The following is a 27,401-nucleotide window of genomic DNA, read 5'->3' on the forward strand; positions in this document are numbered from 1 at the left end:
GGTCAGTGTAGGACCTCATTAGGGGTAAGCATGGGGTCTGCCACTGGGTTCTACTTCTTGCGGGCTTTTGAGACTCACAGAAGAGAGGAAGGGATACGCTGACAAGAAAGGAACTTCAAGATCACAGAGAAGGCTGGGGCGGGGAGCAGTTTTTTCAGGGAGGGCTAGTCCCCAGCAGGCTAACAGGTCAGAAAAAAAGAAGCCAGGTTCTCCACGTCCTGCTGGCTAGCCATGAGGTCGGACAACAAGGAGCTTTGGCCCAGGTTCAGTGTGTAAACCACAGCTCTTGAAGAATATTGTCAATGGACATCAAAATAATTAACAATTCACATTTTGAAACTCCAACGGTATACACTTTTCATAAGGAGGCCTTCTTCTTTGGGTAACGGTGTCCTGGGTAATGCACATCAGCCCTGCCTCTGAGAACAACCAGGAAAGACAGGGAAATATAAAAATTTCTGTGAAGGTAGTGAAATCTAACAAAGCATGCAGAATTAGAAGGCCAAGATCTGGAAGAAGAAGGGAAGGAGATCGTGGAGGCCAGTGCTGGGGTCAGCGTCCCCCCCCCGCCCCGGGGGCACCAGCCGATTCCAGGGTCAGCATCAAGGAGACTGAGCAGAGCTTCTGGTCGCCTTGTACAGCCAGAGGACAAGTCAGAGTTCAGGGTCTGCCAAGGGGGGACCCTGATGGAAACTCCACACTGGGGGTTGGAACTCAGGAATTGCACGCTGGAAGAAAAAGGGTGGGCCAGACCTAGAGAAGCCCCTACAGAGGCTGAGTCTGTGTTTTTGTGTGTGTGTGGGAGGGGGTGTCTTTTTTTTAAGTTTTATCTATTTATTTGAGAGAGAGAGTGAGCGAGAGCACAAGCAGGAGGGGCAGAGGGAGAGAGAATCTCAAGCCGACTCCGCACTGAGCACAGAGCCTGACACGGAGCTGGACCTCAGGACCCTGAGAACAGGACCTGAGCCAAAACCAAGAGACAGATGCTTGACTGATGGAGCCACCCAGTCGCCCCAGGGGCTGAATCCATTTTAAATGGTCTCAAATCCTATCATTGACTAAGGTGATCCAAGATTGCTGAAGCTCCAATCACAAGCTAAGAGTAAAAGTAAAATCCTCTCTGGAAGAAGAGGGCATCATCCCCAAACTATTTTTACAATTTTTTATATTCATTTTCCAGGACTCCAAAACAAAACAAAAAACAATGAAATCCCAATCAAAACCCCAGCAGGCTTAGAAGAAACAACTTTGAAAAAGAAGAAAGCAGACAGATTTATATTACCTGATTTCAAGATTTATGGTAAAACTACAGTAATCAAGGCGGTGTGCTATTGGCATCAAGACAGATCAATGCAATAGAACAGAGTCCAGAAATCGACCCACACACGCATGGTCAATTGATTTTTGACAAAGGTGCAAAGACATTTCGGTGGAGAAAGGATAGTTTTTTCAACAGACAGCCACGGAACATTGCATATCCACATGCGAAAAAGGGAAAGAATTAGAACTTCAATCTGTACTTCATATCATATACAAAAGTTAATTCAAAATGGACCATAGATTTAAATGTAATACTATAAAACTTACAGAAGAAAGCACAGGAGAAAAATCCTTAGTGACCTTGGGTCAGGCAAAGATTTCTTAGATACGACACCAGAAGCATAATCCATAAAACACCGGACTTCATTAAAATGAAGCACTTTGCCCTTTGAACAATGCTACTAAGAGAAAGACAAGCCACAGACAGAAAATATTTGCCAACCATGTATTTGATAATAGACTGATATTCAGAATGTGTACAAAACTCTAACAACTCAATAATAAGAAAACAAACAACCCAATTTAAATGGGCAAACATTTTGAAAAGACACTTTACCCAATAGGGAAGACAAATAAGCACACAAAAATATCTTCGCCATCATTAGTCATAGGGAACTACAAGTTGAAACCCTTGCACATCTGTAGGATGGCGCAAATCGAAAAGATGGACCATGCAAGTATTGATGACTTTGTAATGGAACCGGAACTCTCATACACTGCTGGTAGAATCGTAAAATAGTACGACCACTTTTACTAAAATGTTAAACCTAGTTCCACCATATGATCCAGGCATTCCATGCCTAGATATTTACCCAAGAGAAACGAAAGCATATGTCTGTACAAATGTTTGTACATGAATGTTCATAACAGCTTTATTTGTAATGGCCAAATACTGGTAACAACCCCAATGTCCACTAACAGGTGAACAGATAAAAAAGGTGTGGTGGAATACAATGGAATTCCATGCAATGGAATAACTATTCAGCCATAAAAAGGAATCAACAATTGATACGTGCAACGACATGGATGAATCTTGAAATAATTATACTCTGAGAAAATCCAGACCAAAAAAAATGAGTATATACCATGAGTTCATTTATATAAAATTATAGAAAATGAAGACTAATCTGTGGTGACAGAAAGCAGACCATGGGCTGTCTGGCAGGGAGGAGGGGAGAGGAGGGGAAAAGGGAACCTGGGCATGGTGGATGTATCATCCTGACTGTGGAGATGGTTTCACAAGTAAATATGTACGTCAGAACTTATAAATTATATATTTGAAACATGTGTAGTATACTGCATGTCAATTATACTGCAGTAAAGCCTGTTAAAAATAGATTTTTAAAGAAAAAATTTAAACACCTTGATTTTTAGAAAAATCAGGTACATGATAATGTGATTAAAACCCAAGAGACAAAGGGGTGCCTGGATGGCTCAGTTGGTTGAGTACCCGACTCTTAGTTTCTGCTCAGGTAATGATCTTGGGGTCGGGAGATTGAGCCCTACGTCAGGCTCCGCACTCAGCAGGGACTCTGCTTGTGGATTCTCTCTTCCTCTCTCTCTGCTCTTCACCCAGCTTGCTTGCACACTCTCTCAAATAAATAAATAAATCTTAAAAAAAAAAAAACACCCAAGAGACACAGACAATAAAAACAGACCCGTAGGAGATCTAGAAGATGGAATTACCAGATACAGACTTCAAGATAAATCTGCTGAATGTAGTCAAGGAAATAGAAGATAAGGGTTTGAAACCAAATGGAAGTGCTCGAAGTAAGAAATCTAGTGGCTGAAATTAAGAACTGAATGGACAGGTTTCACAGCAGATTGGACCCAGATGAAGAGAGAATTCATTTAGTGAAAAAACAAAAGAAAACATCCAGACTGAAGCACAGAGGAAGGGTGGAAATCACAGAAAAGAATGTAAGAGACAAGGGGATATGTTGGAGTCTAATGTATGCAGAAATAGAGTCCGAGAAGCACAGGAGAGAGACTGGAGCAGAAGCAATACTTAGATATTAACTGAAAATTTTCTAAGACTAATGTCAGATCAAACCACAGATTCAAAAAGATCTACAAACACCATGCAGGGTAAGTCCAGAGAAAACCACTTGGAGGCACATCATAGTAAGTCTACTGAAAACTAAACACACAGAGGTCTTTTTTTTTGTTAAGATTTTATTTATTTATTTGGCAGAGAGATACAGAGAGAGAACAAGTAGGCAGAGAGGCAGGCAGAGGGAGAGGCAGAAGCAGACTCCCTGCTGAGCAGGGAGCCCGATGCGGGGCTCGATCCCAGGACTCTGGGATTATGACCTGAGCCGAAGGCAGCCGCTTAACTGACTGAGCCACCCAGGCGCCCCTAAACACACAGAGGTCTTAAAAGTGAGCAGAGAAAGAAGACAAATTACCTTTAAAGGAACAAGGCTCCCAGAAACCAGAAGACAATAGTCTTTTCATAACACTGAAAGAAAGTAACAGCCAAGCTAGAATTCTGTACACAGCAAAAGTATCCACTAAGAATAAGGGTGAAGTAAGGGCATTCTCAGGAAATCAAAATAAAATGAGAGTACACGGACGCCTGGGTGGCTCAGTTGGTTAGGCGACTGCCTTCGGCTCAGGTCATGATCCTGGAGTCCCAGGATCGAGTCCCGCGTCGGGCTCCCTGTTTCTCCCTCTGACCTTCCCCCCCTCCTGCTCTCTCTCTCTTTCTCATTCTCTCTCACAAATAAATAAATAAAATCTTTTAAAAAAATGAGAGTACACAAGCTGGGGGGAGGTAATTAAAGCATTTTAAGGTTCTTTTATTGTCCAGTAAAAGGGAAAAGTATTGATTTATACGAGCCTTTGATAAGTCAAGGATGCACGGTGTCATCTTTATTGCAGCCACTACAAGACTAGGAGACAGTATAATGAGTCAGCTAACAGGGGGTGAATTTCAAAGTACAGATCAGTGTGAAAGAAGGCATAAGAGGGAAAAGAACATGGAACAGGCAAGAAAAAGAAATAGAGATCAGCTAGTGAAATGGTAGATTCCAAGCCAAATACATCAGAAATCACACTAAATGTAAAAGGACTACATAGCGTAAAACTAAATAGGCTCACAGAAAAAAAATCAAACCGAGAAAGTAAAGTGTGGAAAGAATGCCTCCACACCCCCATCAACATCAGCTTCCTTATCCCATCAATGGAGGCAGCTGTTCAGCACCCTTTTTTTTACCCATACACACGTACATATACATGCATGTACGTATGTGTGTAGGCATGTGTATGCATGTACATATGCACATAGGCCTGTGTCTGTGCGTACATGCATATATGTAAACTTTAAGTTTCATAAAACAATATTTACTCTCGGGGCTCCTGGCTGGCTTAGTCAGTGGAGTGTGCAACTCTCAGTCTCAGGGTTGTGAGTTCGAGCCTCATGTTGGGTACAGAGATTATGTAAGAAAAATAAAACCTTAAGACAATATTTACTCTTAATACATATAAGGTCTTCTGATATTCCTTCTGATATTCTATTTCATTTTAAAAGGCTAACTGAGGGCGCCTGGGTAGCTCAGTTGGTTAAGCAACTGCCTTTGGCTCAGGTCATGATCCTGGAGTCCCGGGATCGAGTCCCGCATCAAGCTCCCTGCTCAGCAGGGAGTCTGCTTCTCCCTCTGACCCTCCCCCCTCTCATGTGCTGTCTCTCTCTCATTCTCTCTCTCTCAAATAAATAAAAAAATCTTTAAAAAAATAAAAAAAATAAAAGGCTAACTGAGACGAAGTTAGAAAAAGACAAATACGACACGATCCCACTTATATGTGTAATCTAAAAGAGTGGGACTCACGGAAACAGAGTATAATGGTGCTCCCCAGGGGCTCGGGGTGTGAAAATGGGGAGAGGTTGGTCAAAGGGACAAACTTTCAGTTGTATGAAGAGTAAGTTCAGGGATCTAACGAGCAGCACGGTGATTGTGATTAACGGTACTGTATTGTACACTTGTAATTTGCCGAGAGAATAACAGATCTTCAGTGTTCTCACCACACACAAGTGCATGCACGCGCACACACGCAGATGACGATGTGAGGTGATGCTGTGTTAAGCAGCTTGATCATGGTGCTCAGTTCACAATATATATGTATATTGAGCCATCATGCTGTCCACCTTAAGAATATATCATTTTCCCCTGTCAACTATACCTCAGTAAAGCTGAGGAGAAAAAACCCAGAGCTCTGAGCTAGTTTCACCTGCCAAACAAAAAGCCCCCCATGTCCCCCCCAGACGGCCCTTCTGATGTCTGGCCTGTTTCCTCCAGTGGCAAGGATGGGTCTGCCTCTCTCCCATCCCCCACTCCTGCCCCCTGGGCCACACGCTCTCATAAAATAGCACCCAGGCCTGAGCCTCAAGGCCTGCTTTCTGGGGACCCAGAACAAGACAGGCCTCCTTGGCGCAAAATTCACCCAAACGCTCGCCCTGATCCCGGCTGCTGCCCCCATGAGGACCTCCGTCATCCAGCCCCTTCCCCTTCTCTGCCACCTGGTCCCCTGAACTCTGGGCTGCATCCGTCCCAGGATGCGCCCCTCAGCCTCTTCATCCGGCCACCTCCGACTTCCTCCAGTCACAAAGACCGGAGCGAAGATGTCTTTTTTTGGAAGCACTTTCTCTGAGGTCTCTTGCAGAACAGCGTTGCTTCTGGCTATCACAGAGGTGCCTGAGCTAGAGAGAAAGCCTTTCTCTTCCCAGACTTCATAACCTCTCATTCTTTCAGGGCAGTTCCTTAGCAGTGTTTTCTGGTAAAAGCAGACGCACTCCGTGCCACCCCCTTCCCCAGCGCCCTGGGCTCCCGTGGCAGCCTGCTCCTTTCACATCACATGAGAATGACCTCCCATCCCTCCCCCTGCACCCTGCACCCTGCGGGGTCAAGGGACCCAAGAGCATCCCCGGGGACACCCTACTGAGAGCAGAGGGGAGCAGGAGGAGCGATGGTGAGCAGGCACCCTACCTGGAGCTGCCTCATTGCCAGGAGGGCACAGAGAAAAGAGGAGAAAGAACAGGTCAGTGAGCAGTGAGCACACAACCTCCCGCACGGGGACCGCTTCTCCGGGGACCCTGCCCTGAGGATGGGGTTCTAATCCTTAGCCTCTCCTGCCTTCTGCACTGCCTCCCATGACTCAGAGGCCCCAAGTCTAGCCTAAGCCCCCTTGCCACGCTCACAGTGTTTATCGATGCGGTCCTAGGGAGGGTGCTGGGTTAGGTCACAGCCCTTGATAAAGGACAACTGGGTTTGTTGCAGAGTGGGGGGCTGCGGGGGCAGGTGAGCAGCCCCCAGGCTGGGTATTTTCAGTGGCAGTTAGGGACCTCTCTTTTCTGACCCATCACTGGGGGACATTTCAGCATCCGGAGCCAGGGGTGGTGGACAGAGCCAAATCCTGGAGGTGGGAGTCCCCGGGAGGCCGTGCTTACCTTCCAGATACTCGCTTCCTTGCCGTACACCACGGCCATGTTACTGGCCTTGCTGCCTTTGATGAGCTGCTTCTCCGTCTCGTTGAGCTCCTCGGACACGAAACCCATGAAGGAGTTGTCCGGGGTGTGAGCTACAGCCAGACCACAGGGTCAGGAAGGGGGCTGCTACCCAGCCAAGACCGCGCCCTGGGTCTACCTGGACTGGCCCCCTCAGAGGGGGCCCTGTTTGACAGGGATGGGGAAAGGGGGCTGGGAGGCACTGGGGCTGGTGGAGGAGGGGGAAGAGAACCCATCAGTGTCCCGGCCCCGGGCGTCTCCTTCTCCCAAAGACTGTCACAAAGCCTGGAGCAGAGGGAAAGCCTGGAGCAGAGGGAAAGCCTGGCCCCCCTGCTTGTTTGCAAACAGGCACAGTCAGGACCCTGCTCCGGTCAGAGTCCTCCCTCCCCAGTTGGCTCTGGCCCAAGGCTTTGGCTCCTCCCCTTTTCTCTCACTGCTGACACCCAACAGCAGAGCCTGTTACCCCGGTGGGATTTCCTCCATCACGGCCGCCCCAGCCCGGGGACCACCCTCTCTGTCCTGGGCCCCTGTGACTTGCTGCCTGCCCCCATTTCTGCCATTCTCTTGGCCTTGCCTTTTCTCCAGAGCAATCCTTTAAAATTAGGTCAGACCAGATTCCTCTGCACAAAAGCCTGCAGTGGCCCCAGAAGCCAACAGTCTACAGGATCTGCCCCCACTGCCCCTTTGACAGCTTCTCTTACTCCCTCCTGAGACCGTGCTGGGTACAGCCCCTCTGCGGACAAGCGTTGCTTCCAGGGTCTTGCCAAGTGGTCCTCCCTGGCCCTGGTCACTCTCTGTCCCTTACCTGCACTCACTGACCAGACACGATATTACATATCTAATTGATCGTTTATTGGTGTCAGAATATAAGCCCCATGAGGGCAGGGCCTCTGATTCGCTCACTTCTGTCCCCCCAGCACCTGGGAGAGCCGGGCGCACTGGCTCATGAATGCGTGGACACATCCTTCCTTTCCCGCCTCCAAGTTTTTGCCCCTGCTGTTCCCTCTGCCTGGAGTGCTCTCCTCCCTTTCCTTGGATGAGAAAATTCTCTGCGTGGGGTCCGGTGCCCTCCCTCTGTGGTTCCACCCCTGTGGTTCTGTCTCTGCTACAGTGCAGCCCACACTGGCTAGATGGGGAAGCAGGTCTGCTCATGAATTCCTTCCTGGACTTGGTCTATCGTTAAAATTGGCAAGACCTACTCATTTGTCCCCAGAACCCAGCGCACGGGGAGCAGGGAATGTGTCTTAGCTCGTCCTCCTATTCCTCGGCCATGCTAAGTAGCTCTGTCTGCCACCATGCACCTGCTGTAGGTTTGCAAGGCACAGGGTCCCTCCCATCTGTGTACAGGACCTTGAATAGAATGTTTGTTGAACCCAGTGAAATCTACTCTGCCCTCCTCAGCCGTGGAGGCTGTGCTGAGTAGGCTGGCAGAGGCCACATGTCCTTGATTTCCCAGAAGAACCCTGATGCCAAATACCCAATTCCTTATTTCAGACTCATGTTTTCACATTTTAGCATTTCTGAACTTGAGATGTATATACCTCGATCAAATGCATTAGATTTAACATAGTATTTCCACCCACAAAAAGTCATCATCAATGTCTGGAACATCGTAGGAGAAATGAAGGTTTCCTGCCTAAGTACCCCAGGAAGCGCATGGATTCTTGGGTCTGAAAGTCCAACTGTAAGGATGGGCCTTTGCTGACCGCAAAACAAAATGATCTTTCTTCTAGAGCTTCAAGAGCATAAGGAAGGCCTGGAGACCTGGAGTTACTTCTGATTGTCAGGGTGTGGGCAGCTCTCCTGTTTCAGGAGGCTCTGCCCAGGCTAGGGAGTGGCCCCGGGAGGGCAGACCAGACCCTCCCTCACCTGTTTGCCTGCCCAGCCCCCTTCTCTCCCTCCCTGCTGGCTCCGGCTAGGGCTGCCACCCAGGCTTCTCTCCTGCTTGCCAAGGCCTCCCTGTTCACCAAGCTAAAGAATCCCTCATTCTACCAACTCTGCCCAGTTAACTAAACTAGTGGGCATGGAACAGGGAAATATCCAATCAATTAAAATAACAGGGACCATCAAGGAAAGAGCTCCCAACTCTCTGGGCAAAGGTGAGGCTGGAAGAGGCAGCCATCCTCCCACTTAGCTCACTGGGGAAACCACCCGGCTAGATGGGGAAACAGGTCTGCTCGTAAATTCCTTCCTGGACTTGATATATCATTAAAACTGGCAAGCCTCTCTCTTCCTTTTTTGTTTTCAGTTTCTTTAATTTATTCAATCAATTAACATTTTCTGAGGACCTTGACAGGCTCCAGGGAGATAAGGATAAATCAATCAGTGGCCCCCCTTTTGAGTGGTTCATAATCTATCAGGGAGGAATAAATGTATAAGCAAATAACTCTAAAATACTTCAACATACACTTTTATAGAATTGGATTTAAAAGGTATAAAAATAGCGGTGAAGGAGCAACAGCAGATGAGGGAATTGGTGAAAGTGGCAGTAAATAAAAGAGATATTTGGGTTGGGGTTTTAGAGGATGAGCAGGAGTTTGCCAGGTTTGGAACTCCACATCCAGTGGGCCCTACCCCATGTGAGGCTCATTTCCTCAGTGCAGATTATTGCGGAAGCCTCTTACCCCCTCTCTTGCTTCTCCCTCCTCTACCGCTGCCCCTTTGGCCATCTGCAATCTCCCAGAATAATGTGCTTCAAAAACCTTTCTCTTGGGGTGCCTGGGTGGCTCAGTTGGTTGGGCATCCGACTCTTGATTTCGGCTCGGGTTGTGATCTTGGGGTCGTGAGATCGAGTCCCACGTCGGGTTCCACGCTCAGCATGGAGTCTCTTTGTCCCTCTCCCTCTGCTCACCCCCGCCCGCCTCTCAAATAGATACATAAAATCTTAAAAAACAAACAAATGAAAAAAAACCTTTTTCTCCATGACGTTCCCAGGCTCAGGAATCTACAGCGATTCTTGAATTACGGTATGTGGCATAAATTCAGCAACAGGTGCTAGAAGACGCCCCCACTGCCCCCAGATCCTCCATGTCCCTCCTGCCAGCCTCAGAGCTTTGATGCTTCCCTTGCAAGTGAGCTAACTGCCCAAGCTCTGTGCCCACCCCTGCTCTCTGCTATCACGTAGGCTGCTTCCGCAGCCTGGAGCATCCCCACCACGACCCCCACCTCCTTCCCTCCGCAGTCTGGTTCCCAGAGAGCCATGTGGCCTCAGTTCTCTGGGCCTCAGTTCCCTCCCCTGGGCTCCGAAGAACCTGCCCACCTCCCCAACCTTCTGGAATCCAATCAAGCCATTACTTATGTGTCTAGAAATTGCATCTGCCTCTAATACTTCCTAGAACCTGGAGAGTAAGACAAAAAAGGACCCTAAGCGTCCCAAAGAGGTGCATGAATTTGACAGGCTAAATAAAGACCAGATACTTTACTTTTGAGCAAGTTCCTCGGGACCCTGCTCAGTTGGCTCTTAGTTTAGATACATCCTAACAAAAGGTGCTTATCTGGCTTTCTGACCCAGAGCCTTCAAAGAGCTACAAATTAGATGGGCAAGATGCTGCTGGAGGCAGATATACTGACGACAATTAGATGTGACAGCTGATAGCCTCCCAACGAGGAGAAAAAGCACCACATCAAACAGTGACAGGAGAAGGGGCCATTTAGCAAGGGCACCTGGCTTCGCACACCTCTGCTGTCCCCAAAGGGCAGGCTCGTGCACCACAGAGAGAGTGAGAATTGACCCTCAGTTGTCAAGAAAGGATTAAATTATTTTCAGCACACTGCACGTAAGGGGGCAAGTCAGTGAATGTATATATTTTAGATTCTCATTAAAAATAGCTAAAGCTCAGCTCTAAATGGCATTCCTTGCCTGACGCCCATCGTCAGAAGGTTTCCACAGGGGCTCCAGCCCCCAGCCTCACTTCCCATTATCCCCAATGTTGGAGCCTACTGGACCTCATGCATTTCCAGAACCTTCCAGTTCTTTCCACATCTGTCTTCACTTCATCTGTTCCCTCCACTGAGAAGAGGCTGCCCGTCCTGCCCCTTTGTCAACCCCTAAAGTTCTCCGGTATACTTCTGGCCTCTCTTTCTACAAGGTCACCGAACCCTCTTTGTTCTGGAATGTGCGCGCCGCAGCTCTCTGAGAGCGGCGTGTGATGCTGGAGGCAAAGGCCACGTCCTCCGTGTTGGAAAGGTCGCCACATTTCTCCTAAGCCAGGCTGGAAGCCCCACCCAGTCTGCTCCCCAGACACCACAAGAGACTTCCTCTCTGGCTCATACATTCGCGAAGGGCAAACCAGGTTTTCCTGGAGCGGGCAGGTGCCTGGGCCTGCCCCACTGCCACACCAGCCCGGAAAGGAAAGCCCCGGAGGGACGAGACCCTGCCTCCTCGCATGCACCCCTGCGAACCATGAGGAGGCCCCATCTGCCCCTGACCCCGCCCATGCCCTGCGGCTGGGACACTCACGGAACATGGTCATGAACTGCTTGGGGTTGAGGTTCCAGTAGCCCCAGTTGGTCCGGTAGCCGTGCAGCGTGGCGTACTCCTCATGGTTGTATGCGGGTTCTGTCCCGAAGGTGTCAATGACCCGGATTCGGCACCTGCTCCCCGCCCCGGAGGTGGGGGTACAAGGAACCAGGGTCAGCAACCTCTTGTGTCTCCCTGGGCTGGGTTGCCCCAGCGTGGGTGCTGGCACCAACCACTGGCCAGGTACTGCAATGTGTGGTCAGAGCTGGGCCCCAGACATTACCTAGCTGTGTGACCACAGGCAAGTGCCTTAACCTCTCTGGGTCAGCTTCACCATCGGTTGACAACAGCCCAGCTGTCTCGGGGTTGTGTGGCTATGCCTGAACCATGGGCCACTTGCTCAGAAACTTAGTTATTATGGGGGCCCCAAGGGAGCCTAGGAGGGGGGCACTGCCTGGAGTGGGGGTCCCTCTCCCTGTAGGATTTGCACTTTCCTGAGCAGGCAGCAGCAGTAATTTGTGTTCACAGCCCCCCGACACCCCCAGGATGCCGCTGGCCTATCTGGGCTTCCTTTGGGAAGGCAGTGCTTTGAAGTGTCCTCTGCAAAGCAAGCTTGGCCACCTTAGATGCACCTCCCAGCTGGGCAGAGGCTCTGTCGCTGCCCCAAAACCTCCCCCTCCATCCGTCCCACCCCCCGGGGTGTGGGCACCTGAAGGAAACGGTGGAGACACAGACAGCGCCCCCCCAAGGAGCTCCCTCCTCACCCCACATCCTTCCCTGTGACCCAGAATTATCCACAGACTGCTGAGGTCAGCACTATTCCCCCAGAGAAGGGGCAGGGGGCGGGAGGTGGAGGCACCGAGTGCATGAAGAACCCGCATTAATAATAAAAGCAATAACGCCGCCTGTCACTTTTTTTTCCTAATAAAATTATGTGGGATAGTCAACGGGACTGGAGCAAATGTAATAAATAGCAGGGCTCTCTGTGCTAAATTAAACCCCGTATCCTGCTGGCTGCAGAGACTGGGAGAGATGGCACTGGCCTTCCTTCAGACTCAGGGGGGTGGAGTGGAGGGAGGGAGGTGGCAGGGTGCTGAGCGCCCCCCACGCTGAGGTCACACCCCAGTTGAGTTTCCCATTCCTTTCCCCTCTGTCATTCCCCTGCACCCCCCCCCCACCGCATCCAGATAACCTCTGAGCCCCACCCCGGGCTGCCCCGCAGCAGAGAGGCACTGAAGTGACTCCCACTCTGAGCTGGGAGGCAGAGCTCCTTGGGGCAGGACAGTAATGGGGGAGGGGAAAGAGAGGAAGAGCGAGCCTCCCCCCCCTCCACAGGACCCGGGACAAGGCGGCTCCCCCACCCTGGGGACTAGCCGGCGGGGGGCGAGGGGAAGGCTCCTCCGGGGCCTGGGGTGGGGCACCGCCCGCCTCTACCCTTGTACCGGTATTTCTTGAAGGACAGTCCCATGTGCTGCTTCATCTGCTGCAGGCCGTGGTAGTCAGTGTAGATGAGGTCGAAAGGCAGGGGCATGGTGAGCGGACAGTTCCCCCGGCCTGGCGGCACCCCTAAGTTACTGAGAGAAGAGTCCTTCAGAGTCTGAGCCCCAAGAGGGACCCACAGGCACCAGAAACCCACCTTCCCAACCAGCCTTGCATCTGGGGCACCTGGAGCCACCTCAGTTCTTATAGCCCAGGATAAACATGGGGGAGGGGCCCTGTAAAGGAACGCGAGGTTGGCACATGAGCGCTGGCAGACTTGGAAAGCAAGTGAACGGGGTGGCCATGTCCGGTTGTGTAGGTTTTTCACTGCACAAGAGACTCCAATGAGAGGAAGTACAACTGAGATCCAGCCTGGGCTAGCTTGCCAAGCTGTGCCCCTGGCCTGGGCTACCCGCCAGGTAGAAGGAGCACCTTTTGTTAATTTGCACAAATGTGCTCCCTGCAGGGCTGTGTCCACCCAGAGGGGGCACCTTTATCTAGCGTTCACAAATTGCCATAAATGCTCGCTATTGTCCTTAGTGCAGCTTCAGTGTTTGGAGCAGAAAGCCCTGCCTCAGAAGACATAATTCTGCTCTGCTGACCGGCTCGTGGCCCACGGAGATGCCCAGCCCTGCCCCACAAGGTCAGCCTACCTGCCAGATCATGTACACACGGTTTTCCTCTGGTGACCCAGTGCCAGAGACTTTGGGTCATCTCTCTGGAGCCTAGCAGACCTGGTCTCAGCTGCCAGGGTAAATTCCTTTGCCTGGGACGCCGCTGCCCACCGTCCAGGAGCCCCGGCTTGGCCTGACAACCCACCCCTCTGAGGGGATGAGGAGGCATTTAGCTTGCCCATTCAGTAAGTCTGTCCTGAGCCCCTGAGCCAGGCAGGGAGTAGAAAAGTGCCCCTTTCTTTCGGAACCCCACAGCAGCCACCCACCTCCCCTGAATTCCCATCTCCCTGGGATTCGTGGTCCAGACGGCTGCACCGGAAGGGGTCCAGGAGACCTCCGAGTGAGCCCCTTCAGGACCCATGTGAAGAGCAGACTCAGACAGGGTAGGTGAGGAGCTCTGACAAGGTCACTGGCTCATCAACGGCAAAGGGCCATGATGGATGAGCTCCCTGGGTCACATCTCGGGCTCCTAGAGCCCGTTCAAGCAGGTGGGAAAGTACCAGCCTGGACGTCTTTGCACTCTGTTTGCTCATGTTCTGCACGTCACCATCAGAAGCTGGGGAGGGGGGCGCTGCGTGCACTGTCCCCTGAGCACACCGCCAGAAGTTTATGGTAACCAGATGACAAGGCCATGATGGAAAGATGTCAGGGGAGGCTGCGGGTGACGTGTGATGGGGATGGAGGCATCAGGGGTCGGCCGTGCCCTGCAGAGAAGGGCCGCAGGAGGGGAGGGGCTGTCCCTGTGCCTGCTCCCCACTCGCCAGTGCACCCCAGCCTCACCCAGCTCCCCCCGCCAGGTTAGAACCTTGGCTGCTAAGTGCTAAGAGGAGAATGCAAAAACCTAATAACCAGTGTCTCGTATGTCTAATCTACACAGGGGACAGTGGCCAAGGGCTGCCTCCCCCACTCGCCCAGCTCCCACACGTCCCCTCGGTCCAACCAGACGACCACACGGGATGCTCAAAAACAGGACACTGAAGGCAGGGGAGGCTTCGTGAGCCTTTTTCTATGGAAATACCCAGAAAGCAAACGAGAATGAGCACAGACCGCAGGGGTCTGGAGCCATCACAGGAAACGGCTCCCACAGCCTGGAGACCTCATGAAATATTTGGTGGTATTTTTAAGCGTGGAGCAGATTTTGCCTTCTACTCTGTAGGACGTCCCCACATCCCTCTTCAAGCCTGGGCTTTCTCTCACCCCCACAGACTCCTCCGGTAAGACAGATGCCCCCCCAAAGAAGCAACATTTTTGCTCCGGGCCACAGAAGCTCCAGGGACAGACAGACACAACCCTCCTCCCCCGCCTTCCTCGCTCAGTGCAGAGCCATGGGAGGAAGGACAAAATGATGATCCCGTCGTCACTTCCTTGCAGAAACCAGGAAGGCGGTGGCTGCCCCTCCCACAGGGAACTGGGGTCCGGGAAAATTAACTAACAATCCTGAAAGCATCAACTGTAGGTGGGTCCCCTTGCTGCCACCTGTACAGCAACAGGACTACTTTCCCACGTTACATTTCTGGTTGGTTTCCAGGCAACGTGTCCCTCTGTGGCCAGGCGTGGTGCCAACAAAGTCATGCAGGCTTCCTTCCATTGCCCCATTACGGCCCACAGCCCTGGCCTCTGCCCCAAACCCCAGGACCACCGAGAGGCCAGATGAGCAGCTCTCCCTGGGAGGAAGACTCCGCCCTGCCATCATCTGCGTCATCCCAGGGGCTAAAATGTTGAACACAGGAACCGTTCTACGGGCTTTTGGTTTATTAATTCACTCAATCCTTTCATCTGGGCAACCACCCTACGAGAGCAGACCCATTCTTATCCTGCTCTCCTCTTTAGAGATGAGGAAACAGGGAGGGCTGGTAACTGACCCAGGATTGCACAGCCAGGAAGCCGCGGAGCTGGGACTGGAACCTGGGCAGTCGGACTCCGGAGCCCACATTGCCACCCGCTAAGCTCTCCTGGCCTCCCCGGGCCGGCCAGGTGGCAGACAGTAGGACGGTGGATGGCGGGACCGCAGGGCCATCCCCGAAATCCGAGCCCCCGCTGCCAGCAGCGACTGGGCTCCGGTCCCAGTTCCCCGGGGTTAGGAGGACGCATAAACCTCCTGCAGTTTCATCTTTCTTCTCAGCAACGAATAAAAATGGCTCTGTCACAGAGTTCCCGGTAGGACTGACTGAGGCGAGGCGGGCGAAAGTCCCACGAATTATCATTTCCTCTCGTCATCCGTTCTGCCTTCTGAACTTCTGGGCCCAGCCACTCCTTCCTGACCCCCAGATGCCACCTGCGCACACCCCGCCCCACTTAAGGCCCTGTCATTTCTCACCTTGAATCTTGAGATAATATCCTCTCTGCTCTGTGCCCCTCCAGTCTTGTCTCTTTTCCAGAGAGATCTTTCCACAATGTAAACCTGATTCTAATCCCTCCCAGAAGACTTCTCACCTCCTGGTCCTTGCCTCCTCCTCCTCCTCCAGGAAGCCCTCCTCGGACCCCTGGACAGAGAGATGCGCAGCCCCTGTGCTCCCCCACCGCTTGCTACAAACCCCTCTCCTGCACCATCCACAGTCACCTCCTCACCACCGGGGTCCATGCGGACAGGGGCCAGGGCATCTTTGAACACCCAGAGCCGGGACAGGACCTGGGCCAACAAGCACCTGCTGTGTTCAGGAACAAATGAGCAAACCAGGGAGTCAGGTGAACCCCCTTAGGAAGAACTGGTTTAAAGGTTGCTGATGTGGCCAAGGAAAGCATATCCGGAGAGAGACGGCGGGTGGGGGATGCTCAAGGCTGATGGGCGTCTTGGCTCTTGGCTCTTCCCGGGGGTGGGGGGGGGGATCTCCTGGACACCTCGGGACACGGACACCAGTGGCCCCACGTGCCCTACAAAGCCATCCCGCAGGAAGGAGAGGAGGAGAAAGAAACTGGCCCAAAGACTGCGGGTACCTCTCCCAGGGGGAGCTAACGAGGGGCCGTCCGGGGTTCCCAGCCCTAGAAAACAAGGGTTTTCCATTTAAAGCAACTTCAGTGGAGAGAAGTGTCTGCAGCTGCCTCATCCCTCCGGTCACAGGGCCTCGGAGCCCACCCGGAGGACAGCGGAGAGGGGCGGCCACGGGGAAGGGGCTGTGCTTCCATCGCCTGTAATTTCAGGTCGCTTTTACGGACAATTTTACGCTAAGTGGTTGGTCGGAGCAGCGACAGGAGCTGAAAAACGCCGTCTCCAGACGACCTTCAGCCAAAGGTGCCCACAGAGCTTCCGCTGTACCCACCCACCTTCCGTGCTCACACCTCAAAGGCCCCTGTCTAGACGGTTTCTTCTTTCCGCTGCCAAGTTCCTCGTTCCCCTTCAGACTCTTGGCCCAGGGCTGTGTCAGGGGAAGAGGGGACATCGCGGAGCCTCTGCGGCCCCAGCGCACCGTGGGGCCACAGGATGGGTGAGTCTGGTCGGGAGAGACAGCAGCTCCCGGGGCAGGGGCCTCCCACGCATCCACCCAGCGCCGCCGGCTACCCTACACCACCCTTGGGAAGGACGGGGGAGTCTACATGGAATTGCCAAGCTGGATGGCAGAGCGATGGCTGTATAACCTCGTGAATGTCCTTAACACCACCGAACCGTACACTTAACAAGGGTCAGGGGAATAAATCTTTTTTTTTTTTTTTTTTTTTTTTTCAGGGGAGTAAATCTTGTTATGTGTATTTGACTATAAATGTTTTAAAAAGCCAAACTGTTCACACGCAGGGGCCTGTGCCCAGCCCCACAAGGATATGCCGTGTCGCTGTCTTCTCTAGCACCCCTGGACTCCCAGCGGGCCATAATGTAGGGGCACAGCACGTATCCAGAGAAGGGGAGACTCAGTTACTCTTTGCTAAAAGATCACAAGGTAGGATGTGGAGATGGGACAAGGAGGCAGGGAGAACAAGTCTACGATCAATTTAAAAAAAAAAAAAATCCTCAGGGCGCCTGGGTGGCTCAGTGGTTGAACGTCCGACTCTTGATTTCGGCTCAGGTCATGATCTCGGGGTCATGGGATGGAGCCCTGCAATGGGCTCTGCGCTCAGTGGGGGAGTCTGCTGGAGATTCTCTCCTTCTGCCCCTCCCCCTGCTCTCTCTCTGTCTCTCTCTCTCTCTCTCTCAGATAAATCTTTAAAAAAAAAAATCCTCAGCTGGGAATCAAAATGCTGAGTTCTGGCACAATGAAAATCACTCCTGGGCTCCAGCACGAACTTGCTGGGTGGCCTTGCCCAGACGTCAGATTGTTCTGGTGTCCGCCTCCACTCCCATAATATGACGCTCGGACGGATCTCCATGGTCCCTTCCAGGCTAAAAATTCTCTGGTTTTATTTCTCCCTGTGCCTTTGGTCTGTGGCTGGAAATAATCTCTCCAGGTAGTGCTCAAATTCTGGAACAAATTATTCTCTCTCTCCCTCCCTCTCTTCTCTGTGTGGGAAGGACCTAATTAAACAGGATTCTCACAAAGGGCTCAGAGATGCTTGGCTCCAGGTGCTAAGTGCACGCAGGGAACTTCTGCTTTTCTAGACCCATCTCATTGCTGGGAGCACACTGGCTGGGGCAGCCCAGGACTTTTTGGCCTGATATCCCTCTGACCCCATCCAGTACCCGTCTCCTGAGCACTGTGAAATTGCCCCCGTCTCTCTCCCGTGGCCTATTTCTGGAGCAGGCCACTGCCTCTGCCCAAGGTCAAAGGGGGCAGAAAGAAAGGGCCCCAGAGACTTAACCAGGCATCTAAGGAACCGCTCTGGAAGGGAAGCCAGGATCACCAAAGAGAAAGGCGTTCTATTGTCCTGCAGTATTTTCTTCTCTTGCCCAGGATGCACCCTCACTCTCGAGCAGCCAGGCAGCCAGACTGTGCGCCTTAGTCCAAGGGCAAAAAGAAGCAGGGCCGGAGGCTTCGAAAAGAGAAACGCAGGGAGCAGCATCCCTCCCACCCTGTGCAGCCTGCCCTGGGACCAGTGTCCAAAGCTGACACTTTCTTCCCCAGCATTCCTTCCTACGATGCAAACTCGGGGCTAAGAATAGGGCCGGGGCTCCTGGGAGAGCTAGGTGAAAGCACAGACTCCCTCCAGCTCCCAGCGCCACGGGGATGTGGTCAGAGGAATAGGAACACATCCCTTTGGCTGTTCCCCGCCTCCTTCCTTGCAGACAGGCCCCGATTTACATAACGAATGTCCAGTGAAGGCTGAGCACAAAGCAAGCTTTTCTCATCTAAGCTATGCCTCAAAGGTTATATAAACCGTACAGGTGATAATCGAGATAGCTGATGGCTCCCGATGCCCAGGCCGGCCCGGAGGTGCTGCCTCGTCCCTCCCCGCTGTGGGAGACGTGGGTTGAAGGAGAGACGCAGCCCTGGGGTGCTGGACGCGTACTTCGGGGGACCTGGGGTCCACAGGGGGAAGCTGAAGAAAGATGGTCTGGCTCCCAGGAAAAGGCCTCCTTTTCACCAAAGCCCCTTTAGGAGTTCAGAGAAGGCCGGAAGGAGGCCTGGGGGTCATGTGCACCACCCTGTGCTTCTGCCAGCTTCCCCGGGGATAAACCAACCTCAGGCCCGCTCATCTGGGGCTGAGCAGCAGGGCTTTGCCCATTCTGGGGGGGCTTCGGGCTCCAGGAAGCCCGTCCCACTGTCCACCTACCTGTTCTCCAGCCGCTGCCTGACAAGATCTCCCCTTTCTCTGTACTTGGTGGGAAGAGAACACTGGACCCCACTTCCCTTTGTGAGAACCCATAGCCCCCAGGCCTTGAAGAGAGGCTCATGCTTCCTCCCATAAACAAATCCTGCCTCGTTACCCTTCCCTCAAGAGCCTCAGAAGGCAGCCTGCACCTCATTTCTTACCTCATTCCCCCGGGCCCCCCCCCCCCCCCCCCCGGGGTCTCCTTTAAATGTCTCTCCCTCTGCAGCCCTCTGGCCCCGGTGTGGACCAGGTCAGAGCCGGGAAAGGTGACTCGGCCACTGCATCGGGGCGGTCATGTTTGTTGGCCAATGTCAAGGCTTGGTCAGACTTGTAAGAAACAGATTCCCCCTCCCTGTGGCTCAGCACCACAAGCAGCGGGAGGCGAGGGGGGCCCTAGCAAGGACACGTCTCTCCTGGACTCAGGGGGGATGAAGGGCCGGGGCCGCCACGGCTCATGGCCCCACAGCAGAGGTTCCCCACCTTCCATGGTGTTCAGCCACGCAGACCCCAATCCCACTACACAGGAGATTAAAATGCCTCCTTGGAATCCAAGGAAGGAGAAGGACAAAGGAGGGGGGACAGAGGTTTTTTCAGCATAAATTAAGCATTTGCTTCTCATGCCGCTGCTTGGAATGTGTGGCTGGAATGTGGAGAAACAGCCGATATTTACGGGAGGCCTGCTAAGTGCCGAACATGCTAGATGGGCTGGTCCTCCCCTTTTCTCATCTCTGTATTTTATATGTTATAAAATGTTTCAAGCATCCAGCAAATTTTAGAAAATAATATCATGATACAATGAATACCCTGCATTCCCACTTCCCAGCCTTGTCAAGTCTTAACATTTTGCCGTATTTGCTTCAAATCTGTTTTTTCCCCCCAAGGGATAACACACTACAGATCTGGGTGGAGCCCTGGGGTGTGTCTGTCTTGTCCACTGTTCTGTTCCCCATCCTCCACCTCACTCCCTGCAGATGCTGGCCACCCCCGCCCCATGGGGCTCTCTCCCCCATCCTCCTGGGGCTGTCTTCTGGGGCCGCTATCCCCCTCCTGTATCTTCAGCTGCTCTCTCCTCGGGCTCCTTGGCACGAGCATGTAAACATGCCTGCACTCTCCCACCTTGAAAGGTAAACAAGCATACCTTCTGCTACGGGGTGAACTGTGTCCCCCCAAAGGTGTTGAAGTCCTAACCCCAGTACCTGGGAGTGTGACCTCCTTTGGAAAGAAGGTCTTTGCAGATGGTGAGGTTAGGATGAGGTCATTTAGGGTGGGTCCTAATCCAGTATGGGGGTGTCCCTATGAGAGGGGAATTGGACACAGAGACAGACACACACGGGGGGCAGGCGGCGTGAAGGCACAGGAGAAGGTAGCCACCTACGGCCACCAGAAGCTAGGAGAGGCTTGGTGCTCGCAGGTTCCCCTCACAGCCACTGGAGCAGCCAGCCCACCCACGCAGCAAGGCGGGCGTCTGGCATCCACAGCCCTGAGGCAATAAGCCACCTGACTTTTCGCACTTTGTTTGGCAGCCCCAGGAAACTCACGCCCCTCCCTGCGCTTCTGCTGTCGCCTGCCTCCGGGGCTCTGCGCCCCTCACAGCCGGGCTCCCCAAAGAGGCCAAGGCCTCTCATCGCCCTTGCTGCTAACTCACCAGCCTTCCCCTCAGCCTACAGCCCACCCATCTCTGGCGTGTGTCCCCACAACTCAACCAAGATGGGTCTTTCTAGGGTCAACAACGACTTCCACGTGGCCAAATTCGTTGGGCAATTTTCAGTCCCCTTCTTACTTCTGGTGAGCAATTGACATCACTGGCCACGCCCTCCTTCTAGAAGCATCTTCTCCATTGATGCCCATGGCTCCAAGCCCTCCTGGCCACTCCTGAGTCTCCTCTGCTGGCACCCCTTTCTCCAGGAGGCCTTTCGCTGTTGCCCTTCCTTAAGGCTTTGCTCTCAGGCCTTCCCATCGCTTGGCAAATTAATGATACTTGTGTTCAGTGACGCCACCTGCCAACGCGCTGTCTCCATTCTGAGCAGCGGGCCCCTCGCCAGCTAATTCGGCGGCTGCCTGAACACACGAATTCCAGGTCTCCCCTGGGTGCTGTTCTCAGAATGGCACCGCTGTCCGCCATCCGCCGGTGACTGCTTTGAGCCAGCTAGCTTGGCCTGGTTCAGGCCAGTCCGAGCCAGTCCAAGCCAGCGGCACCGTGAGGCCTGCCCGCCTGGCTCTCAGAGGGTTGGGCTGCGCACAAGGACAGGGACGTGGTCCCTGCCTCCCTCGTTCTCCCGGGACCCTCCCCAGTATTTCCCTGGGACAAACAACAACATTGATCAAATCAAAAGGCCAGAAGACTGATTTCTACCGGGTCGCCCGTGTTGACGGCCAAGAGTCTTCCCTCCTCGTCCTCCTATTTAAACATTCTCCTCTCAAGCTTTCATTTGCCAGTTAAGTCAACTAATTTTCTACTAAACCCAATTTCACTCATGGATGGAGGAAGAGCTCAGTAATTTTTCCTCATGCCATGTACTACTAATGGTGCTTGAAATTATGCAAATAAAATTAATGAGCACCACAGATTCTGGCCAGGCAGGAAGGGAAAGGCTTAATTTAAAATGCCCACTGTGGATGGGGCATTCACCAGGACGGAGTAGGGGTGCAGCCCACAGGGGTTCTGGCCCCGCCTCCCCTTCCCACGCCCCCTGCAGCCCCGCCCCCTGCAGTCCTGTCGCGGAGCACACTGTTCTCGCCCCGGAAACATCCTGCCACAAAGCCAGATGTGGACTCTGTGCATTGCCCAAACATCACTCCAGTGAGCTTGTTAATTAAAACACCAAAACACGAGGAACAGAGAAAAGTGGCTCATCTGTCCGGACTTGTTGCTTAGTCAGTGGCCAAGACATCTGCCGTGAACATCTGTGACAAATCACAGCACACATCCGAGCGGCAGCATCTCTGTCCCGCTGCCTTCCCCTGAACAGGTCATTTAGCCAGACCAGTGTCACAGAAGCCACGCTGTGCCTCCGAATTGGGCTCGCCTTCACATCTCATTGACCTACCTTCCAGTTAACCTGGTGCTGCCCGCATGGAACAGCTCCCTAAGGCTGGGAGGTGAGGCTCCCGGATGATTCTCTTCCTCCTGCAGAGCCCAGAGCAACGCCATGAGTGTGTTCAATGGGATCTCTGCCCGTGACCCCTTTGCAGGTTCAGAAGGTCACCATCTTCTATGAGTTGCATCGTGTCCCCCCAGAATTCATGTTGGAGTCCTAAACCCTAGTATCTCAGAATGTGGCTTTATCTAGAGACAGAGCTGTTAAAGGGGTAATCAAACTGAAATAAGGTCATTAGGATGTGTCCCGATCCAATATGACCGGCATTCTTATAGGAGGGGGAGAGTTGGATATGCTCATACACAGAAAGAAGGCCCTGTGAAGACAAAGGCAGAGATCGGGACGATGCTTCACAAGCCAGCGAACGCCAAAGATCACCAGCAAACCACCAGAAGCCGGGGAAGAGTCCCTGACAGATTCTCCCTCACGGCCTCCGGAGGCACAACCCTGCTGACACCTTGCTCTTGGACCTCTGGCCCTCAGATTGTGAGACAACACATTTCTGTTGTCTAAGCACCCAGTGTGTGGGTGTTGTTAGAGCAGCCCTAGTTAACTGATACGCATCCGTGTTGAAATCTCCACTGGAAGGGAAGGCCTGCTTTTTTTAGGTAGCGTTGGGGTGGTCCCAGCAGAAGGAGCTTGAGGAGCTCACAGCCCTGGCCTACATCTGTCCCAGGGGAGAAGGAAAGCCAAGAAAGGGCAGGGAACAAAGCACATTCCAGGTCAGCAAGTTCCCACCTGATGCCCGGGGTGAGGCGTGAGAGGCCCCACTATCTGGGCCACTTCCAAGGGGTGCCTCCTCAGCCCACCCCCTGCAACCGAGGGTATCGTGGGGGCTTTCAGGTATGCACATGTGGGCTTGGGAGGAATCCACACATGCTTTCTACCAGTCTTCTAGGGACCTGAGCCTGAACTCCAGGCCCTAATCCCGCCCTCAGGACCAGTACTGGGAACACAGAGGACGACTCTTGTGAACAAGCCATGAAGGCCAGTGTCCCAATCCCACAGCAGCCCAGATGCTCGGGTGGGGGATCCCAGGGGAGGCTTAGAAAAACCACAGCCCCAAATTTTCCACTTGTCAACCTTCACTGCTCATTAGAGCACCTGGGGATCTTTGAGAACTTGATACTTGGGCCCCCACTCCAGACCAATGAAATAGAGACACCAAGAGTGGGGCCCAAATGTCGGTATATTTTCTAAGGCTGCTCTGCAGCTGGAGGGGTGGGGGCAGGGGTAAGAATCCCCACCTGAAATGTATTCCAACCACAGCTGATGCTGTTAATTTTGTAGACATAACTGTATTACATCTCCGGGGGAAGGTGGCTTTCTTTTTTTCTGTTTTTATTCTTCTAGTTGTCTTGAAATTGTTTCTGAGAACAGATTTAGAAAGCCCCTTCATGAGGCTGTTCCCTGAGGTGTCTGGGCTGTTTACAACAACTCTGCCCTGTCTGAGCAAGAGCATTCACCCACACCTACACCCCACTGGGGACCAAGGACAGAGCTGTCCGGGCACAGCGCTGGGCCTGCCCATGTAACAAACTGCAAATCGGAGATGAGGTAACCTCTCCCTGGAGCCCCTGCTTCTGGGAATTTCAGATCCACATGAGCTTGGCATGAAGTGATGGGTTGGCAGGAAGACATGGAGTTTCTGTGGGCTGTGTGACTGTGTGTGTGTGTGTGTGTGCGCGCGCAGCATGCTGCATGTTGTGCACGGGGGTGTGTGTTGGCCTATGCGTGGTGATGTGGGCCTATACAAAGGGATGCACGTGTGTGTGATGGGTATGCATATGTGGTTGTACACTGGGGCATGCACGTGTGTGCACATGTGTGTATATGTGGGTACATGTGTGTAGTTAAAGAAAAGCAGCAGGAGGTATTTCAGATCTTGGCACTTTACACTAGGGCCTCACCTTCAAGACCTCGTGGGTGCAGTGACCCCCATCTTCACTGCTCTGGCCCCCTTATGAGCAATGGCAGCCTCAGTAAACGCAGGCTCAGTGCCACGCCTCAGAAGTGGCCAGAGGAGGAAGTGAAGTTCCCATCATTTAAGGAGACTTGTCGAATATCTGCTCTCTCACAGAGGGATGGTTCCCTCAGTGTGGTTGTTGGGCTGTCACAAATGGGCGAAGCCTTCCCTCAGGCAGCAGTAAAGGAAGGAAGTTCTCCCCTCTCTGGCCCCAGAAGATACATGGCCAGAAGGGAAGAATCAAGCTGAATGCCACTTGATAAACATGAATTCATCTAGCAAGTCAAGGGATCAGCAATGCTGACAGGATGCTCCACACTCACAGGGGACTTTGTGTGTGGCAGAGCCTGGGATGAGTAGTCCAGACAGCCCTCACCCCCAGGGGTCTTCCTACTGCATCTTGGGGGCTCTGGTGACCTAGGGGACAAGGGCCCTCAGACCCTTGCTTGCTGCTCTGCCCTAGACAGGTCTGGCTCGTGGCTACCCACAGCCCCTGACCACGCCATCCACAAACTGCCCAAGACTTCTTTGACTTCCCAGACACTGGGTCCCTTTTCTCTTTCCTCCTCCTCACCCCCACCCTATTTGACTTTCCTGTAGGAAGCTTCAAGGCCAGGTAAAGATGCTTCTTTTCATTATTTGCAAACATTAGCAGCATTCTGTTTCACAGTGTTGATGCATCTGTGTCCTCTGTTCAGAGGGAGCAGGGGGTGAGCAGCAGTGTGTGCTGGTGGGCGGCGGGCGGCGAGTGAGCACACTCAGCTCTGAAGTGGCCTGCACAATGTGAACAGCTTGGTCTGACGACAAAATGCCACCAGGGTGAAAGCCAGAATGAGGGACCATGCTGGTTCCCTCTCCCAGCTCTGAGTAGCTCATCGACAAGTTCAGCACCAGCACACGGGGACAGCTCCCTGCCCAGTTCCTTCCCACTCAGGATATTCAGCCAGATTGGGGGGGGGGGGGAGGGGGAATACTATTCCCAGATATCACCTCTTCCCCAGAACCTGCTGCCCCCAACCTGGGATTGTGCTTCCCAACACTGCCACAATCATGCAGCCCCCTCATTAGCCCTTGTCACCTTCTCCCCCTTCAAAGTAGATCTTCTATATATACTGTTCCTCTCTGAAGACACTTTTCAACTTTCCCAGGCCTACTGGAGAAGTGCGTCGACCTAAAAGAATTACTCCAGTGGTGTGAACTGCAAGCCATGGGAATAAAAACCTTCAAACCACTAGGTCATTTAGTGGCCTCCCCCTATGCAATAAGGCTGGTCCTAGTACTGCCCTCCGATTGAGCTCATGAGAAGCGCTACTGAAGTTACTGGCAGACTCCAAGTTGCAGGTGAAAAACTGCAGAGGCTGAGTAGCTGCCCAAGACCATGCTGACCTAAGACTGTCAATGGCTTTGTGCCCATCAGCATCCTCCTCTCTCCAACACTCCTGTGCTAAAGAACATCAGCATTCATGGCCAGGACAAAATGCTGATCAGAGAGAGACATCTAGAACCAACAGACCATCAAGCTGATGGGCAGGTTCTGGACAAGAATCATTTTAGCTTGAAAACCATCCTCAGAATAAGTTAATGGACTGATGAAGAAAAGTCGATTTGTAGGCAACACCTCTGGGGCCTTCTTTAGTCATGCCCTATAAGAAAGAGGAATAGGAAACCACAAAGCACAAACCCCTAACCATAAAGAAAAAGAAAAAGATCGATGACTTTGATTACATTAAATTAAGGCCTTCTGTTCCTTGGGAGAAAGGGAAGGAGAGGGAGAGAGGGAGAGAGGAAGAGAGAGAGAGAGAAAGAAAGAAAGAAAAAGAAAGAAAGAAAGAAAGAAAGAAAGAAAGAAAGAAAGAAAGAAAGAAAGAAAGAAAGAAAGAAAGAAAAATTACAAAGACAAGCCACAAATTAGGAGATTTTTCAACAGATATAATAAGTTGAATGGGATTTATACCCATCGTATATAAAGAACACCTACAACTCAATAAGGAAAACATAAACAACCCAGCAGAAAGGTGGGCAAATGACATGAATGGGGATTTCATCAAGAGGAAAGAAGGACAAGCATATGACAGAATGCTCAGCCTCGTTAGCTGTCAGGGAAATGCAAGTTAAGAACATAACAAGATATCATGACACCACTAGACATCCTCAATTAGGAAGTGTAATAACCCTTACATGTGGGTGACAACATGACCACTGGCAACCTCCAAGTGGTGGGGCTGAATTGGTGCCATCACTTAGGAAAACAATTAGCATTATCTTATAAAGCTGAATTTTCACACACCATTAGTCCCAGCAACTGTGCACCTGAGTCTAAACTGAAGAAAAACTCAGTCTCTACCCAAGAGAAACTGTGACACAGGTACCTCAGGTACAGGCATGTCTACCACAGCATCACTCAGAATAACTTACAAAAGCAGGGGGGAAATGTCCACAGTCAGGAAAAACTGCAAAATAATGATGGACCATCCACATAATGAAATCTCATACAGCAGTGAAAATGAATAAAACAGAGTTACATGGAACAACATGAATGAATCTTTGAAACATAATAATGGGTGAAGAAAGCATGTCTCCAACATTACATACAGCAGATGCCATTTATACAAAGCTCAAAGCAAACCAAAATAAAACTAAACCATATACTGTTTATGGATACCTGAGTATGTAAAACACACACACACACACACACACACACACACACACACACACACACACCAATTTCTTATTTAAAAGCAAAGAAATGGGGGCGCCTGGGTGGCTCAGTCGTTAAGCGTCTGCCTTCGGCTCAGGGCATGATCCCAGGGTCCTGGGATCGAGCCCCGCATCCGGCTCCCTGCTCGGCGGGAAGCCTGCTTCTCCCTCTCCCACTCCCCCTGCTTGTGCGCACTCTCTTGCTGCCTCTCTCTCTCTCTCTCTCTCTCTGTCAAATAAATAAATAAAATCTTTCAAAATAAATAAATAAATAAAAGCAAAGAAATGATAAACACAAAATCCAAGTTGCAAGTTTCCTCTGGGGGGAGGCAGAGGGATTGATGAGAGGACACCAGGTGGGCACAGGAGTCCTGGGAATATTCTTTCTTTAAATTGGACGACAGAATTATGGGGGAACACCCTATTCTTGCACTTCCTAATAACATGTTACAGACATTCTTGTATGTATTGAATATCATATAATAAACATCAATAAATAAACGAAGGAAAACCGTCTGTACTTCTACAA

The 27,401-nt window shown here is 51.9% G+C and overlaps 1 protein-coding gene across 4 annotated transcripts in view; it reads right to left on the reverse strand.

Annotated features, from left to right (window-relative positions):
* Nucleotides 1-27,401, reverse strand: part of MGAT5B (alpha-1,6-mannosylglycoprotein 6-beta-N-acetylglucosaminyltransferase B) — an 83,306-nt gene that overhangs the window by 11,711 nt on the left and 44,194 nt on the right. For all 4 annotated transcript variants that reach the window (XM_073886019.1, XM_073886018.1, XM_025859829.2 and 1 more), the window contains 3 exons: nucleotides 12,725-12,856; nucleotides 11,283-11,416; nucleotides 6,767-6,897 (listed from right to left, as the gene is read on the reverse strand). In XM_073886019.1, coding sequence (XP_073742120.1) covers nucleotides 6,767-6,897; nucleotides 11,283-11,416; nucleotides 12,725-12,856 — 397 coding nt within the window. The remainder of the gene's footprint in view (nucleotides 1-6,766; nucleotides 6,898-11,282; nucleotides 11,417-12,724; nucleotides 12,857-27,401) is intronic.

This window comes from Callorhinus ursinus, unplaced genomic scaffold, assembly GCF_003265705.2.
Source record: "Callorhinus ursinus isolate GAN/ISIS: 27379988/994484 unplaced genomic scaffold, GSC_fseal_2.0 scaffold68, whole genome shotgun sequence".
Classification (NCBI taxonomy): domain Eukaryota; kingdom Metazoa; phylum Chordata; class Mammalia; order Carnivora; family Otariidae; genus Callorhinus; species Callorhinus ursinus.